At 35.7% G+C, this 19,329-nt stretch overlaps 1 protein-coding gene across 1 annotated transcript in view; it reads right to left on the reverse strand.

Annotated features, from left to right (window-relative positions):
• Nucleotides 1-1,809: 1,809 nt before the first annotated feature.
• The window catches only part of METTL8 (methyltransferase like 8), a 20,823-nt gene continuing 3,303 nt past the window's right edge, over nt 1,810-19,329 (reverse strand). Inside the window, 10 exon segments of the mRNA XM_005415852.2 lie at nt 1,810-1,984; nt 1,986-2,140; nt 2,859-2,924; nt 3,021-3,127; nt 4,984-5,123; nt 5,456-5,519; nt 7,987-8,036; nt 8,604-8,995; nt 13,556-13,647; nt 16,876-17,031. Coding sequence (XP_005415909.2) covers nt 1,898-1,984; nt 1,986-2,140; nt 2,859-2,924; nt 3,021-3,127; nt 4,984-5,123; nt 5,456-5,519; nt 7,987-8,036; nt 8,604-8,995; nt 13,556-13,647; nt 16,876-17,031 — 1,309 coding nt within the window. The 3' untranslated portion in view covers nt 1,810-1,897.

A 19,329-nucleotide genomic window follows, 5' to 3' on the forward strand; every position in this document is an offset into this window, starting at 1 on the left:
CCCTTGTGAGTGCCAAAGCAAACATTACGTTCGCCTCTACAAATGGAAAATTTACATCACACACATGAATAAGACTGCACGATGCTCAAGAACTTATCATCATCACTTCCCTGGAAAATTCTACAAGTGAAAATGATTTGTGCTAGCTAAGAGCTATGTATATTCAGAAGTCACAATTAATAAAACAGAGTAGCAACATATTTAAAATATAAGGAGGCATTTATTTATATTTTCCATGAGGATGCTACAATCTCTTAGGGCTTTAAGAAACACAGCTGTGTTTTAACCTTTGATTTAATCCACAAGAGTTTTATTGCAGGTTACAGAAATGCTATTGCTAACCAAAGCTTCCTAAGACTCTTGATTCATAAAACAGTATCTTCCTCTAATGGGAGTTTCAAATATATCAATAATGCAGGATCAGACCTCTTATTGTACCTCATTCTTGAAATACATCTGGGTTAAAGGGGATGAAGATATTTGGCGTCCCTGTTTAGACAATTTAGGGTTTTCTTCCTAGGAGCCCATCAGTCCTCCTTAGCTTAGCAACTAATAACTTGCAAAAAGATCAACGGGCTGGGCTGTCAGCTGTGACGCGTTTACCTTTCAGACTAAAACAAAAGCAACAAAAGAGACTTTGAGTGTCACTGTATTCATGACACTCAAAACTACATGTTATAGATTACATGCATCCCACACCCCTATTTAAATATATTTATTTTATTTATTCACCTTTTTCTTGTTCTCTCCTCCTTGTGGCAAAGTGATTTAAAATTACATTAAAATAGCAAAGTGGCAAAACGGAATCTTTAAATACAAGCTCAACAGCCTCAGGATCATGTTCTACATTTGAAAACAGTGCTTGCAGTTCACTTTTCTTCTTAAAAGAATTTGAAGTACTGAAGGACAGGACTAGTCCTGTCCTTTACTATATCCCCACCCAGCCAATAAAAAATACTGTGGGTTTTTTTTCTAATATAGAATCCCTAAGAAAGCAACTTCTTTTTGTAAAGAACAAAAATATCTCAGCTGCCAGATTGCAATTCTAGTGTGATTACATTACTCCATAACGCTATTAATAAAATGTACTTAGGACTACTGTTTTTGCTCCTCCCTCTAACAGATCTAACTTATCATAAAAATAATATTTGTATTTATCCAGACAACTATCCAATATTAACTATTTGGTGTCAGAACTGTTTTGGCATTTTGGTAATGGTTTTCTACATGAAACATATTCAGTTTACAATCTAGAGCACGTTAAATGTAATGCATTGTATTTGAATTTGGCATGTTCCTTATGAGCATGTAGACGAAAAGTGAAGACAGTAAAATAAATCAGTGAGGAGGACAAAAATCACTGAGTAATCTGATATGTATACATATCACATGCAGTTAGTGCGAAATGATAGCTACGCGCAAATCAGAAAAAAATTTTTGTCTTCATTATTTATGCACCAAGAAATTTCCCTCCAAAGAGGAAATATAGTCGTAAGACAGAGTGGTTGAAAAGGATATGACTCCGAAATTAACACAGTCTATAGTAATAGTGAGAACAGATACTCTGTTTCTCTAAATCTCTGAAACAATTATACTTCAGACTAACCTTTTTACATACCATGAATTTCAACAGGAATGAGGTAATACTTATAATTATTGACTATTCATATTCAAGGGAGTAAAATAAATGCCTGGTCACAGTTATGAAAATATTATTGCATATAAAGCAGAAGTCAGAAATGGCCTTTATTTCCCCCCAGATTTTTCTTACACATATGAATTTACAAAGAAAAGAAAGTCAAAGAAAGGTTTTCAGTTCAATACATTTATTGAACTTTTCAATACTTTTCAGTGGCTAACACAACATTTACACATACTTAAATGAAAATACACATACTTAAATTTCCTTCCCTTTCTGAAGTTCAATTCTGTACTGCATTTCTTGAGTAAAATTATTTACAAGTGTGCCTTTTGGTGCTTTCTTCAGGATTATGCAGAGATTGCAATGGCTTCTGGAACTTGCTTTGTATCCAAACTCGCTGCATTTTCACTTTTTTCTTTCTGTTTACTTGTAATCGCCGATCAACTAAATTCTGAACTTCAGTTAATCCAGCCAAGGTGAACATGTTCCATACCTCATCTATTTTTTCATATGAAAAATAATTGCATTAAAAAAAAAAGTCATTTGTAGAATGTAGTAATTACCAACCTGTAGCTCAACCAAAGATAGAATTAAATCTGTTTTGCAATTTGAAAGCTAAAGGACATTTCCTGTAATAAGGATTTGTTAGAAATTCATTTTCACACCTCTTGATTTATATTGCAGCAAAAATTGTCATGTTGAGGCCCAAACCACATTAGTTATTACTCACAGCATCCATAGATACCCTTTCTTCACAAAGTTCAAGATGCCATAGTTGAGTAAACAAATGCATGCCATTTGGTCACTGTTCACGTTTTATCAAGATAAAGCTACTTCCCCTGACAAATGGCAATCCAGACTTTTATGCCATATATAGCTACAGACTCTCCTTCCAAGCATGTTTACCTCAATTTTAACAAAGAAATCATGTGCATGGTTAAATAATAAAATTTGAGCATACAATTACACACAGGATACTTAAAGAGAAATTTCCAGTGACGTCTGTAAGCAAAATTGCAGAACCCCAAATGCAACATGTGTGCACACAAAGGAAATTATTTTCTTACAACAGCTAGCATTGGCCTTTTTAAAAGCAGAGAATTTTTTAAAAAGCCAATAAAACCTTCTTTACATGTATGTTTTAAGATGAGCTTTCATAATCCAAATCACCTTGAGAAACACTCAACCCATTCTATGAAACTATAACATTCCATACCTTTGGTAAAGAAATATACTCTGGTTCCATCTCCTCTTACATAAAAATTTTCTGACAAGCAATGACCTAAGAAATTAGAGCAGTAATGAAAAAGGACATGTCACCTTTATTCCCAGAAAGAGCTAAAATGAACAGTAAAATACAAAACCATTCAGGAATTACCTTCTTTAAAACGAAGCTGAGCTGTATCATAGCGTCCGTAGTCCCGAAATAACAACATTCCTCCAGGCTTGAGTAGCTTAGCCAACCTATTCACAACCCCTTGCATCCTTAGAGAATAGATGAGATGCTGGTGAAGTTTGCAAACATAAGCAACCAAGTTTGCTGCCACAGACCAAAAAGGCAGCACCACCTAAGAGTAAGAGACTGTTCAGGACAGTAGCTGTGCATAGAATTGCAGTCTTGCCTATAGAAACAGAAGTTTTGCACACACAGAAAGAAGTGTATGTGCACAAAAAGTGAAAGTGCTTTGAGAAATTTCATCCAGCAGAACTAAAAGACATTAATTACACAGCTTGAAGAAAGTTTAATATTTCCAATTCTGCGACCAAATTTTAGAGGTGCCTTCTAGCATAATTGAAGTGTTTTAAAAATTGACTACAAGAGTAGCAATTATCAAAAACTAAACACAACAGCCTAGAGAGAAATTACTAAGTAACAATTTTCTAAATATAAATGAGTCCTTCTCACATGTATTTTCCATCTTTTCAAAGTACCTAAGTTCTGCACCATGATTCCCTTGGTTTTCTTTTAAATTTCCCACTTTCAAAGTTTCCAGAAAAAAATGTATACTGAGAAAGATGAATCTGGATCACATTTTCTTTTATGCAGTCATTATTTTAATTCTATGAGATGGCAGTAATGACTAAAGCATCTTTGGCAAGTGGGTCTCAAAACACAGATAATTACATGAAAATCTTTGTGTGTGTATACACACACATGTACAGAAAAACATCCATGTCAGCCCTGGGGAAAAAAAACCCAATCCAAACCAAAAATGACAACCCACCTCCCTCCAAAAAAAAAAAAAAAACAACAAAAAGAAAAACCCAAACCAAAAAGAAAACAAACAAAACAGAAAATCAACCACAAAAACCTCAAATGTATTCTTAAGAGACTAATAGGAAAAGATTCACAGAAATTCTGACAGAACATCTGATTACTGCTTCTGCAGGCACAGTGACTGAATGAATCACTGTTGTCCAATTTCTTTCTGGCAGCATGGCTGGAATTACAGAGATCTAAAGTCTCCTGATTGAACTGCTTTTGAAACCTGGACCCTGGCTTTATGTGACTCGTGCTCATGTCTGAATAAACAGAAAGAAGAAATATTCTATAGAGGGAAGGTTTTCCTGTATAAAGCTAATCACTAGTAGCAGGGAAACAGTTCTCAGACCTAGGCAAATACTGTTCTGTACACCAAGTCTTGAAGTAATAAATGTATTATTACACCAACAGCATGTATTTCTCTTCATATAACCTAGTTAGAGTCAAGAAGTTTAACTTACATGCCCTCTTTTAATATTTTTGCATTAAAAAAAGGTCATGTTCACAATCAGCCAACCTTAACAGTCATAAAATTTGGTTCATTAGACATTGAGAGGCATTAGCAAAGGCTAACAGTATTCAACACCAGACATGAAAATTAGATCAAATGTTTGTAATCCAAAAGAGTTACAAAATTATACAACCATTTTAGTTTAAAAGGGCTGCATGTAAGCATTTGAATGTGGCTAAATCAGCAATCTAAGTCTACATCAACACATTGTAAGGTGTTAAATCACTAATGTTTGGTTTTGATCACTAAAAATAACTACCTCCTAGAAGATTGTCAGCCTGGTTTTTTAATTTGCCTTTTTTTAAATCTGTCCCTTCTAGTAGAGATGTACTTAGTTACAATATATCCCTTGTATTTTGATGGTGACTGGAGACTCACTAATTATAATTAGCCTGACCAGCTTCTCCCTTGAAGCCTGAAAATGGTAAACAGCATTTAAAATACCTTATATATGCTGTAGCTTATTAAATAACATTAAAGATTCATCATCTTCTTTGGCTATTATTGAAAACCTTCAGTTAAAAAAGAGATTTAACCCATTTGCTTTGCCCTTTTGTCTTCATTTACCTGTCAGGATGAATAGTAGAGAGCACAAAGACAAGGAGAATGACATCCAGGATCTCATCTGGGAAAGGATAGGGTAAAGCATCATCACACACATCATGAACAAAGGCAGAACACCAGGCTGAATTGTAGGACGAATGTGACTGTCAGGAAAAAGATGAAAAGAGGCACAGAGAGAACAGTAGTAGTTAATACGTTTACTGTGACTCAAGAAACATTTTTTCTTCAATTATTCTGCATTGTAAAACATCTCATATAAAAGCCTATTCTGTCCAGTATCTTACTCAAGCTGAGAAGCAAGCTCACTGATGGTATTCATTCCTCTCTGCATACAGTATGACTTTGTTCTTTGGAATATTGAAAACTTCAGTTAAAAGTTGTCAAAGCCATCACATTCTTTTTCATGAAGATGGCTTCCTGGCAGCCTCCTGAATTACAGGCTTGTAAGGTACTCTAAAGAGAGTGCATGAATTACCTTCACCAGCTCCACTGCTCCTGAAGCAAAATCACAACAGTACAGAAAGGTTCCAGGTGTATTGCTAGGAAAACAAAACCAACATCAGTTAGAAAATCATTAATGTATAAGATGAAAGTCTACATCAGTGTTCATGAAACTTCAGAGGGTCCTCTGGGGTTCTCCGCAGGCTTGATCAAGCATGCTTTATTGATGTCTAGCACATGGAAAGCCACATAGGTTGTAATGAACCAATAGGGCAGACAAATTCATAAGAATACCAACTGAGAGCTAGTACAAAAAGAATTATAGCCTTGTCTGTGAGGAAGCAAAAAGGAAAAGAAAAAAGGTCACAGAGGGCTGTCAGAACTGATGACAATGTCCTGGTGCTGTAATGCATAAATGCACATTAATAGGTCACATTTTCTTACAGGAGCACTGCATTATTAGCCCATGCATGCAGTTTAGCTAGCAATATGATTTGGGCAGGGATGGAGAGTTGCAAAAGTCATGCAGTTCTGTAGAAGTTTGGGGTTCCATGTATCACCTTGCTGTTCTTTTGATTTGATTAAGCATTATTGGTTATTGTACTCCATTATCTCCTTTGTTTTGAATAAGAATTTCCTGTAGCACTGTTTTCTCTTCTCTTCCCATCCAAGACTCAGCCAGCTGCAAATTTCCTTGTACCATTCATCAGATACTAGTAATTCTAGGGAGAAGTTTTTTCACCTCAGAAGGATAAACTGAGAAAGTTACTCAAAACCCACTAAGAGATGACCTCATGATCAATTCATGATCAATTTAATAAATTAAATATGTATTTAAGATTTTGGATAGATGGCTTCTTTAGAAGGGAATCAATAAACTCTGCCTGTAAGATCTCACAGTACACACAGCTAAGCTAGTGATTTCTGAAGGCTCAAAGGAGAATGCTTCTGGAACAAAATATACTCCATGCTTGTTTGGTTTGCTGAGCAAAACCTTTATCAGCTCTGTGACCACCATGAGAATTTATGAATTTACATATTTATTATGAATGAGGACAAGCAGCCAGGCTTTGGACTCAGTCAGTCCCTTTGGAAAGGTCAAGCTGATTACCTAATAGACTTGTTAGAATGTAGGGGGTTTCTTTTATTTTTTTAGAGCAGAATACGAACTATGTAAAAGTCCACTTAAGTCAAAGACACTGCTTGATCTGGATGGTGTTTTCATGACACACTGCATTCAAAAGCACTAACTTAAAATTTAAGGGAGGCAGGGGGAAGAGGTTTAAGAGTTACATTACTAACTTTAGTGAAATTTTCTTTTGTACCCAGGGTACACTTGCTTGACACTGTCTTGTTTTTATATGCATATAGATATATTATTTTATATGCGTATAATTGCCAGAATGTCAATTTTTAGATTATTAAATTCAGAGTAAAACCAACTGTTCTCTAATGCCAAGCCTGCTTAGAGATAAGAGATCTTTCCATTAGGTCATATACAAGACAAACAAGCAAGTTGTTCAATCTATCAACCAATGTGATTGACTGAAAGATTTACACATGAATAGAGATCTCCAGGAAAAATACCTAAGGAGTAGAGTCTTAATTATCAGAAATGCCAATCTATGACTAATGCCTCCTGTGAGGAAAACACAAAAGTTTGTCTCATCTTTTTCAACACAGCCACATGACATCTTTTCCTATATAAGGTTCCTTTCAAAGTTTTCCTATGAAACCAGGCTCTCCTTTCACTACTTGCTGTCTAAAGCAAAGCATTTGCTGCGGGATGAAGATACATTGCTAACAGAGGTTTCATGTATGATCCTGGTGCACCACTTAATTCCTCCTGCTGCATTTCCATATCTGCAAAACGGAGAATTTTTGTATAATGGTGATACTAGCAATTAGAATTCATTGATAGAATAACGAATTGTGTTGTTCTCAAGCTCTTAAAGGCATGAATAAAGAGAAATCTATTTCAACCCTTGAAATATACATATCCTTTCCAATAAAACCTTCCTGCCTACATGGATGGGAGGACAAGCTGTCATAACAGATTTTTCTAAAACTGGAAGCTAAGTGGATTAAGATGTTTCAATGAATTAAGCAATGTGATACAGGACTTGTGCCTTGACACTAAAACCACAAGTAATGTGACAAATATACCAGCCAATTCAGAACGAATAGAACTTCTTTCCAATAGCTCACATGCCATTATCTATGGTCTCTATAGTTTTGGCCTTTTGAAGAGATACCAGGTAGCTTTACAGTGACCTATAAAACATGAGATTACTTTATCTGCCTGAGATTAACTGCAAGAACTCAGCCTGAATGCACCCAAAGACAAGCTTTGTCAGCAAATATGATCCCCCAGGACAGGGTGGAGCAATATGAGGAGTATCCTATACTGATGCCACCAATATTATTTGTGGTTTGACACACTAAGAATCTTAGCACTTTAAAATGGTTCACTCAGCACTTCCTGCAGCACTGATCCAGCTCCAACATTTGGTGAAAATGAAGATATGAATACAACATTCAATTTGGAAATCCAACACAATTTACCATAGAACTTTCAGAATAGGAAAGACACTGTTTCCAGCTCCACAGCCAACCTAAAATCAGAAGAGAAATATAAAGTTAAAATAAATGAGCAAATAAAACCTTTTTTGTTATTTTTGTCTTAAATTAGTTGGCCAGTAGGATCCATTAGACTTGAAGGCATGTTGGACAGAAAAGGTATAATCAGCTAATACCACAGTTCTCAAATCATGTACATGATCATGTTTCTCCCCAATATCTTTCTGAAGTTAAAAGAGAATCAGTCTTTCCAACTGCACAAGAAAATGCAATACTCTTGTCCAATTTCATCATTTGACAAGAATGCAGCAAGTACCTGCACTTTGAGACAAAGCACTAAAACTCACACCTGTCCTGAGGAAATAAGATACCTGACTTTTAATGAAAATGGAATCTGACAATCTAGCCCTATTCTGATTTGGGAAAAACTAAAGGGAAAACCAAGTCCAGATTTAGGTTTCTCTGAAAGTTTCTGCCATAAATGAAAGTAGTATGCAAAATTCCAAAGGCTTGCTTTCCTGATACTTAGTAAGGATCTTCATGACATTTTTGAGTAATTCTGTGGAGTTCTGTAGATGGGGAGAACATTTGCAGTGCATTACCTCTAATATTCGGTAAGTGGCATCACAACCAGGGAAGGATTCTACCTTGCCAAGTTCTTCTCCACACTTTTTACCTTGAGGATTGGCAGTAAGAGCTTTTACTTGATTTTTATTATATAGATATCCTTGTACAGCAGTAGAACCAGATGCATCATTTTTCTCCCAGTATTTTTCTCCTTCTGCAAACATTCCATTTTTGAGTGAAAAACTGTTCTCATTATTTATTTTTGTGTGTTCCAAAGATATTTTTTCTGTTTTGAACTCTTCTCTCCTTTTTTCTGGAAGAATTTCTGGAAACTCCAGAAACAGCCAATTGCGATCCTTGAAAAAGTTATTTTTATGTGTCTTGTAAAATTCATTCCAATATTTACTGGCTTCCCTCTCATATTTATCTGAAATTAAAACAGAACAAAACCTTGGTGAATATGAACTTAGCTAGAAAATACTCCAAAGCAACATATAATTTGGGCCTCAAATATACAGTTTAAAAATCCATAGTTCCACACATTGTACATTTAAATTAAAACACATGGATTTTGTGTCTGACCTTACCTTGTGCTCAAAATAACTCCTATGAAGGTTTAATTAGTTTTTATGACACTTAGGAAGGGGTTGACAGGCTTACAGCATATTTTTAAAAGTGCAGCGACATCACCGAATAGCACCACCAAAATACACAATCCAAAGATTCTTAGACAAGTTCTCATGTCTCAAATGACAAAAACAATGCATCTTCTCAATTGTTTAAGAAATAGTTTTCAAATTAAGGAATTGAAATTCTTTCATGCTTTATGAAATTCTGTAATCAATTGCAAATTTGTTGGTACCTCATCACCTATTAAAAAAAATTCCGGTTCTGTGAACTGGACTGATAAATCCTACTGCATAGCAAATAGACACTCAGGGAATTCATATCCCTTCTCCACAAACATCTGTCCAACTTATTCTTAAAATACCACCTTTCACATACAACTTTCTTCAGTAATATATTACAGTCCTTAATTTTCTACATAGTTAGAAACCTTTTCCACTGTCTACCTAAGAACTTCCATGTTGCAATTAGGTCAAGCAATTCTTGTCCCAGGCAGGGATCAAGCAGACAAAGCAAAGATTATTCTGTTTTCTCTCTGCAACACCTATTTACATATTTGAAGTATTTTACTATGCCTCCATAAACAATCTTTTTTCTAGATTGTCTAAAACTAACTCTCTTCTTTTTGATTTTTAGACTTCTGATAGTTTCAATTTTTCTTCTCTAGATTTTCTCCAATTGATTTACTACTTTTGGGTGCTGTATTCTGGCAAAGGCATTATCATTGCAGAGCAAAAGGAGTATTTTATGAGGCTTCCAGGTTGTAATCCTGTTTATAACTCCCAGCTTGCCATTTTGCAACAGCATGACACTGCTGATTCAGCTAGTGATTCACCACAACTCTCAGACCTTCTTCTGCAAAATGACTACCAAGTCAATTGGTCCAAAACCTAGTTTGTTTTTTTTCTCAAGGAATTATTCTGAAGCAAAGAAATCTGCACTCATTTTTAGCAAATTTATATATTTCAGATTATTTTTTTCCAATGTTTGTCTAGATCTTTCTGAATCTTAATCCTGTCCTTCACCATACTTAAAACATGTTTTCACTTAGCATCTTCAAGTCTCTAATTTCCCGAGGTCACTAATGAAAATACCGAGCAGAACTGGACACAGAATAAAAAAGGCTGCCCAGCACAGCCTTCCATTCTGAAAGGCTCTCTCTAGGCATTCATTCACCCAAAAGCAGTTTCATTAGCTCTCACTTGCCTACCTTGCTTATGAAAATGTCAAGTAAAGCAAGTCAGAAGCCTGACTAAGGATAAACTTTAGGACATCTGCTGCTTTTCCCTTATCCCCAGGGCTTGTAACCTTCTCCAAGAAGAAAATTAGCTTGATTTTAGATGATTTATCCTTGAAAAAATATTTGTTGGCCAGTATTCATCTCCTTTGTTCTTCTGAACCTGTTTGCAAGCTCTGGATGTACTCTTCCAGTATTTTTCCAGGAACTAAAACCAATTATCTGACTCCTCTTTTTTTCCCACCTCCTTTTTAAAAAAAGCAAATATTCTCTTTTCTGCTTTTCCACTCATCCACGTACTCTACGGATGTACTTTGTAACCTGCTCTTTCTCACTTCAAGAACAAAATCTTTCCTCCTTCTCACTAGCACTAATTGTGCTAGCCACTGGACTGGAGCTAACTAACCCTTTCAAAGGAAGGCTGATAAAAAGATAAGAATTCTAACTTTTCAATGTCTCTTTTGTTGATGCTTTTCCCTTCCTTATCCCTCCTAAGTACCAAACAAATTTTTTCTTGTTTTTTTCCACTTAGTTCTGCAAATGCTTTGGAAATATCTTGCTACCCCTGACATCTCTTGCTGCAGAAGTGTACCTCATATAATGTGCTGCCTTTCCTGTTTTGTTCTCACTCACACCAACACATTAATTCTTTTAATATAAATGTACAGAGTAAATGTACAGTGCACTTCTACTACTCTCTTTAAATCTTAACATATTATTTCCTAAATTGCTACAGCTTTTCAGAGATAAACAAGGCTGAGAATTATCATTAGAGGCACAGACAGGCAGTGGGAAGTGGTAAGGAGGTGGCAGAATGCCTTGTCCTAGAAATCTGCATAATGTTTTAAAATTAACATTTAATACATCCAATTGTATTATTAAAGGGCAGGACCCAGCCCTGTAATTGTAATTGTACAGGCCTGTTTTATGTTAAAAGTTCAGAGTTGACTGAGGTCATATATATATCAGATTTCAACAGTTTAAGTTGCACATTTATAGATTGCTCAGCTTCAGTATAAAAACCAAAACCCTTCTAGTCAAAAGATTCTTTAATTATTATCACCCCTTGCTATAGTCACGATTTTCCTACAAGTCTGCTCAGAACCCTTGAACTTAAATTCACATCAAGTTTTCCAGACTTCAGAACTGAAGGAAAGAAATAGCTAAAGTCAGCCTTTCAAACTGTATTAGTATGGAATGACATGGGTTTAAGTGAAGGAACACTTTACTTTGCATTGTTGCACTGGGAATTCCTGCATCTCTGTGTAATAACATGCATGCAGTATTATCAAATTTTTATTTAATTTTGTGCATTTAATTAGCCTACCCACAAAATATTCCAAAGCATGTAAAAATTGCATAACTTAAAAACATATAAACTCCCGAGAAAAAAAACCCCAACCAAAAAAAAGACCCACCAACCAACCAACCACAACAACCAAACCCCCCACCAAAAAAACAAAAAAACAAAAAAACCAAAAAGCCTTTACTTTGTCAATCAATTTTTCTCCATAACATGATCTTCAACTGCTAGCAAGCAGGCCTGAGAAGAAACTGCACATGTTAATATGGAAAAAAAATTCCTAAATGTAGTATCATGACTTCATTCAGTTCCACTGCTCTTACTTTAAAAAGGCTCATCAGAGCTCTTCTACTTCAGTAATATGGTAGCATTGGTGAAATCTGTCTTTTTTTCCCCTCACTGTACTTTACAAGGCCCCAAAATAACCTGCTCATTAGCCTTGGTCTAGTTCATTGTTTACACAAATAGGCCAAAATGTACTTCCATTTGCAGAATGAAGCTGAAGCTTTCTGAAGGAACACTATCAGCAATGCTCACCTATTCAAACTCTAAACAGAGGGGCATTCATAAGAAATGTCCTTGGATTCTTGTGTTTCATGGCAATAGCCAAATGCCTGATTATTCCATTTCTCACCAGCACAAACTAACTTCTAATTGACTGTAGATGAAGAATGCAAGGTTCCATAAGCACACAGCCACACAGCTTACCTTTCAATTACAAGCTCTTTTTCAGCTTTTTGTACAAATCAAGTTAAGATATTAGATGTAATTTTTGAAAAACAAGCACTGTACTCCTGTATGTAGATAAAGAATGTGAGAGGTAACAGAGAAAGGCAGGCTGACAATCTCAGAGTATTCAAGGTGATGAAGGGCACACAATGCAAGGCACATTCTCAGGTAATTCAAATAAACTCCAACATGTGCCTTGGTTACCCCAAGGCATAGGATCATAACTACACTATCTGGCAGATTCATGACATGCTAAGTAAACTGAGGCACAGATATCCAAGTGACCACTTTCAGAACATCCTTCTACCAGAAGAATAAATGAAGAATCCAGTCTCGTATGCTACTATCAAGTTGATATTCCAGCTTTAGCATTCATAACCATCCTAGAGTTTAGTGTATGGTTTAGTTTGCCAGTTTGAAACTAGAGCTATCACTCTTTAGAAACCCAGAATACATTCAATTTCCTTCTGAAGACAGGCACAAAACTCCTCAATCCCTCAGAGAGCAGACCATGGAGGATGTGTTGGAACACCTTCCACACAAAGTGAACACATGGATTCTTGAAGCACTCCCAGCTCAGCCTGGCAAAGGCAGCAAGCTGGGACCAGCTGGGACCACTGCAACTTGCATGGCATTTAACAGAAATACGGTGCAATGAACAAACACAAGCTCTCTAAATAGTTCCCAAATCACTGAAAAGCATTTGAATATTTTACATGGGAATGTTCATCCCCAGCACTCTAGCTGATTGCAAATTCATTCCCTTTGATTCTGTAAAAGCCTTGTGTAGCAGAAGTTGTATTCTGGAGGACTGCAAAACGGGTCAGAACAACTGCACCATACTGATGCACGTGTTTTACACAGAGTCTACTGCCATCCTAATTGTAAAACTGTTCAAATAAGAGACTGTACTGTTAGGAAAAACACACTGTGAGTTCTTTTGAGGCAACAAAGGGAAAAAAAACAAAAAACAAATTTAAAAATTTAGATAAAAGAATGTATAAATAAAAAGAATGTTCCTGAAGTCTACAAATCTTCAATTATTTTAATAAAGAGCATTAAAAAAATTTATACCATTTGAAATTTGTTACCTTGGTCTTCTGATTGAACTTTCACAAGAGAATTCTCTGTTGCTTTTTTCTTGGCATTCTCCTCTTCTTCTTGTGACCATTGCATGTGGTCCCTGCAGAAGGCAATTGAAGCAACAGCTTTTCAATAGGGTTTTTCATAATATTTTTTCCCAGGAAAAACAGTCATGAATTAGCTACACTGTCTCAAATAACTTTTTTTTGGTTTTGAGTGTAAGCAAATGACCACAAGGAGACTGACAGTTAAAACCTAAGTTTCAGTGTATAATAGATAAAAATTAATTACTAATTAGGTAAAAGTCAAGTGATTAAGAAACATGTCCCAACTGCCAAGAGACTGAAGTAGCATGTATTTCTTTTATTAATAACAGGATTATACGCATCTTACAAATAGAGTGTGTTTACAGGAGTGTATTTTGAGTATCCCATTAGAACTGTATTTAGCTGAATACAATAAGAGACCTACCAACAAACACCCTAATGCAAGAAACACTTCACATTAATAGTGTTTATGATGAGGAACTAAGGACTAGCAAAGAAATCAGCTGTTCTGAAACAGGGAGCATAATCCACCTATTCAATTGGAACAGGTGAAATTGATGAACAGGATTTTACTTTTCTGAGGAACAGAGATAGGTAATATTAAAAAAAAACAAAAACAGAATGAGACAAGTCAAGCAGTGCTGCAATGTTTCCAAAGTCTATGCCATCTATACTTGTGTAAAGTGGTTACCTAAATGTTATGTTAATCCATGGTCACAGAACCAAGCCCAGATGACTAAACTGCCTTCCCTGCAGATTCTGGTTTGGATCAGACCACAATGGGGAGTACCCAAAAAATGCGCTGCAGGACGTTTTCAAAAGCCAATCAGCTGTCCCTCCAAATTGTCCAGTCTGAACAGATTAAATTAGGTAATATAATTCAAGTAATCTATTAGATCCTAATCCTACTGAAATGAGCTAACTGAAAGCCCCTGACTAAAATTCCATTGGTTACTATGGGAAAAGGAAGAAGGTGCCAACTTGAAAAGAGTTGATTGTCTCTAAAAGCTAATGAGCATCTTCCTTTTCCGTAGTTGGTGATATATAGGTAATTTAATTCTTAGACCTTCACTGTTCCTCTTCTGTTAATTGTGGGAGACCAATTGGTATGTATTTGTCTGCTTGCTTCAGACTTGATTTCCGCCTCTCTGCTGAAATATTTCTCATTATTGTCCCCAGCAGGTTGCCTCTCCCCTTCCTGTATTTGTTCACATGCCAAATGTCCCTGTGCAGTGTCATGGCTCTGACAGACACGCTGCAGTAGAATAAAACTGAGTGACCAAAGCATTACCAGGCAGACACCCTCTTGGAAAGACTTGCTTCCCTCACTGCTATCACCAGTGTTGACCTTGCCTACTCCAGCAGGCTGAAACCACGGACTATTCAGATGGCAATAATACACAGTCGGCCCTTCTGACAGATGACTTGCTGCTCTGTAATCTTTAGCTGATCAATTTTAATCCATCATTGCGTGTCTGTCAGAGCCCTCAGGGGATCTACACACAATACTAAAGGTGCCTGAAGCCCTCCATCTTCATTAACTGTCTTTTTTTTTCCCTCCTTGGAAATTCAAAAAGCCCCTTTTGGTGCTTTTGTTGAAATTTCTATATGGTAGATCCCAAACAGTACTGCTGCAGTACTTCTTGATCAAAATCTACAAAAGAGGGGTCACTTCATAGCTCTTCCAGCAATTATTTACATAGTATGGATGCTTCACATGAGGCAGCTCCTTCAGCAATACAAGTTGGTAGGAACACGGGACACATAAGAATTCTAAGCACAGAAGTGTTTAAATACAGAACTGTTTTAAGCTGAACACTGAGGCAGCAAAGCAAGCTATCCATTTTAACCACACCAGGAACTGTTAACATGAGTAGGCCTGATATGAGATCAAACAATGCTGCTTTCAGTTCAGCCTATTCAACTTAGTCTTTTTCCACTACCTTGTTTGCTAACTTAGGGTTTAATTATCTCTGTGATAATGTAAAAACTGGTTCAATTACTGACCTGAACAAAAGCAGGCATTTTTTTGCTCCAGTGTTTAGCATCATTTATTACTTCTCTCTCAAAATGACAGAAAAGCACCACAATAGATATCTAAAGCATTAGTTCCCAAATTTAATTTATTTAGTATTTCTAGCAGCAATGGTAGCAGCTCTTGTCTCTCTGCCAATTCACACAAAAAGAATGCCACTTTATGAACTAACAAAGATGATGAGTGGAAAACAAAAGGACATCATACATCAATGTTAGAGAAGACAAATATCTTATGCTTACCCTGTATAATCTATTTAGCACTACCACCACATCCTAATTCTGCTTATCTCCCTAGTGAGAACCCTGCCAATGCAATGAGCTTCAGAAACAATGACCTAACCCCCAGCACAGCCAGGTTCTTGATTTATCAAGACCTTCACAACTTCCATGCACCCCTGCTTCAATTCAACTTCACCTGTTTTCCCATCTGAGCTACAAAGACTCATCTGCAGATCCACTTTCTGAACAACCCTGTTTCTTCATTTCCATCTTCACAATCCACCCCAACCACCTGCATCAAAGTTTGATAACTCTGTGTTAGACTATCACTAAACAGTAGCAGGTAAAACTGAAGCTACACACGACAATTTTTTGGAAGGAAATTATAAAACAAACAAACAGTTTCATCAAAAAACAATGTTACAGAAAAAGGGTGGCCCTTTTCTTAAAATCTTTTCCTCCCTTGATTATACAGCCTACATTTCAATCAGCATTTACACTGATTTTACATTTTATGTAAAGGATTCATCCACCTAGCAGGAAGCACTAAGCCTGGAAGATGCTTAAGAACTACATTGCATATAGATTTATGAAACACAGAGACAAACTTTACAGTCTGAACACAATAATCAGACAGCTTCCAGCTTCCTTGACCAAGCAAGTATAGCCAACTCCAAATTTAGCCTGGAAGTGGTAAACATTAGGGAGCTAATCCAGTATGCAATGGTATTGTACCTAGAAATTTTCTGCCATTTTAAATAACATGATCCTCTGTCTCCTAATTGATTGCTGATCCCTAATAATATGTGCCTTTCACTCCTTGATTAACTATCAGCTTGGCAGCTTTTAATGCAAGTCACTGAGAGGTCGTAACTGTCACATCACTTGTGACAGTCTCAGATTTCCTCTAGTGCTACCTTCATGTGTCTGTTCTGGCAGCACCTTGTTTTATACACCCATGTCATTATACCAGAGTAAACAATGTACAAAATTATATGAAAATCATCCTTGAAGAAACATCTCACCACATGTTATGCTCAAAGACCTTTGAAGGATCAGTTAAAATCCGTGATCCGAGTGGAACTGTTGGTCGTCTGTTACTTCGGTGCCTGTGTTGCATTTTGTTTTTCCTCAGACATAAAGCAGAAAGCCTTGTAATGAAGTTTGTTGTGTTGAGAGACCTGAAAACACATTTAACTCAAATTACAGTTTTGTAGTAATGCAACTGTTTATGTCACTTACATGAGAGGCTGGTCAAATAGCCAAGAACGAGATTTACTAAAAATCATTTACTAAAATATCAATTCAAATGCTTTTTAGAAAATGGCAACATCCCTTCAGTGTGCTGAAAGCCCAAATAATCCCAAAGTAGGCTACTAGAATGAAACCAGTCAAAGGATAAAATACTTGGTATCATTTCAAAGTCCTATCAGGGAGGGGAAGGAAAAGAAATACACAGTAAAACAATAACCCAAGACTGATACTGTACCTTTACGAATGCAAGCAAGAAATGACCAGTAAAGAAAACACTTCTTCTAGTGGGCACATACTGTCAGCAAAATTGACATTTTTCACCCCACTCATTTTCTTCAGAAGATTTCACTCTGGAACTGTGACTATGGTTTTATGCTTTTAAATAGGAAAGTAAATATCTTTTTTTTAAGTGTAAACATAGTGCACATAAAGCTTTCCAACATTTCTACCATTTATTCTCCTGATCCCTGTTAACTGCTGTCTTTGAAATGTAATTCTTATACATGTTTAATTTCTATCAATGGAAATTATAAAGTGATTCAGATTTTTCTATTACATGTATAATTTTATCTTACATTCCAAGTAAAGTAAAATATAGCAATATCTTCATAAAGGATCAATAATGAAAGAAAACAAGTGTGTGTAGCTAGTATTATCATTTTTGGTGGGTTTTTTTGCATATTCTTGTTAGTGTAAGCTTTCCTAATACTTTTACCCTGATGGGCTTTTGTTCCTTTTTTCCTTAAAATTATTTGAAGTGTCCTATTTTTTCCTGCCTTTTTTCTCTTCTTTTTTTGCAGTGCTGCTTCCGTAAAAACCACACGTACATATTTAATGCACTGAAAATCCAAAACATAGTTACAAAAGAACAGGCACCAGACACTACTAGAAAACATTCCGTGCAAATTGGTTGCAAAACAAAGATTTCTATCTCGAGGAAAATAGCAGTATTTGATCTCAAGTTTTGTACTGTGAATTGAAAATTATTAATCTGTACACATCAATACAATGACTGGCAAAGGAATCACTTCAATTAAATTAACAATTCCTCATTTATCATGTACTTTTGAATGAGTCATGCTTTAAAAAGGGCATTGTTTATTCATTTTAAGCCTACAGAAAAAAAAGAAAAAAAGATTAAAATTTCTTTTTATTCGTCAAAGTTTAAATAAAATAGAGTTTGCCTTATGGTTTACAATGCCAAATAAAACCACTATTAATTTTGGCTGCTGAGACTGTAACGTTACCAAGACATGGAAGCATTGCCATACAGTGAAAATGTAACACTTAGGCCTATTTAAAAAATCAAAACTTCTTCTAATGTTAATGAGTTTATTGTGGTTGTTTTTTTTTTTTTAAATGAGGCTCAGCAACCAAAACTCTTCCAATTTATACTTCAATTACTATAACTTTTTAATGGTTTTTATTTGAAAATATGCATGCATTTTTCATAACATAATCTATAATTATTATCATATATGGGATATAATGAAATAGTAATTATTATACATGAAAATTAAGGCATCGTGACAATTTCTGCAAAATGTGTAATTTACATAAAGGCAATTAAAAATAAAATTATTGAAAATAAAAACAAAGAGAAAGTCCTCCAAAACCCCAAACCACAATCCAAAATTATTATTAAATTATAGAAATGCTTGGATAAAGATTCCATTATTACACTGCAAACTGTTTACAAATCCTCTTCCTCCCTCAATCATTTGAAAAAAACTGAGTTAGTATCTTGCATTTCCTGTTCCAGCATTGATATTCACTATAAAATACAATGATTCAGCTGCTAGGCTAGTCACATAATTTTTCTTGGCTTTCTAAATATCTCAATAAGAACATGAAAAGATGCACAGATGGGAACTACAGTCAGATGACTAAGATGGTCTTACATCAGTAAAATCCAGATATGCAAGCCTTTCTATGAAAAAGTGAGCCTTTGAGTGAGAATTGAACAATTTTAGCAGATAAATTCTGAAAATGTAAGGCAAGTGGGGTAAGTGAGGAAGTTTCCTGTTGTAATCTATGTTAAAGGTGAATGAACTCCCTTGAGACATGCATGGACATCCCTGACAGTTATAAGTCATCCACAGATCATAAGATTAGTTGGCAACACGGCCACTAAAAGCTCAAAATGCATTAAATCACTTTTAAGCCTAAATTCCATTTTCTGAAGGGAGTCATTGCTCGATTGTTTAACCGAAGCTTGTTAATAA

This window comes from Geospiza fortis, unplaced genomic scaffold (genome assembly GCF_000277835.1).
Source record: "Geospiza fortis unplaced genomic scaffold, GeoFor_1.0 scaffold112, whole genome shotgun sequence".
Lineage (NCBI taxonomy): Eukaryota > Metazoa > Chordata > Aves > Passeriformes > Thraupidae > Geospiza > Geospiza fortis.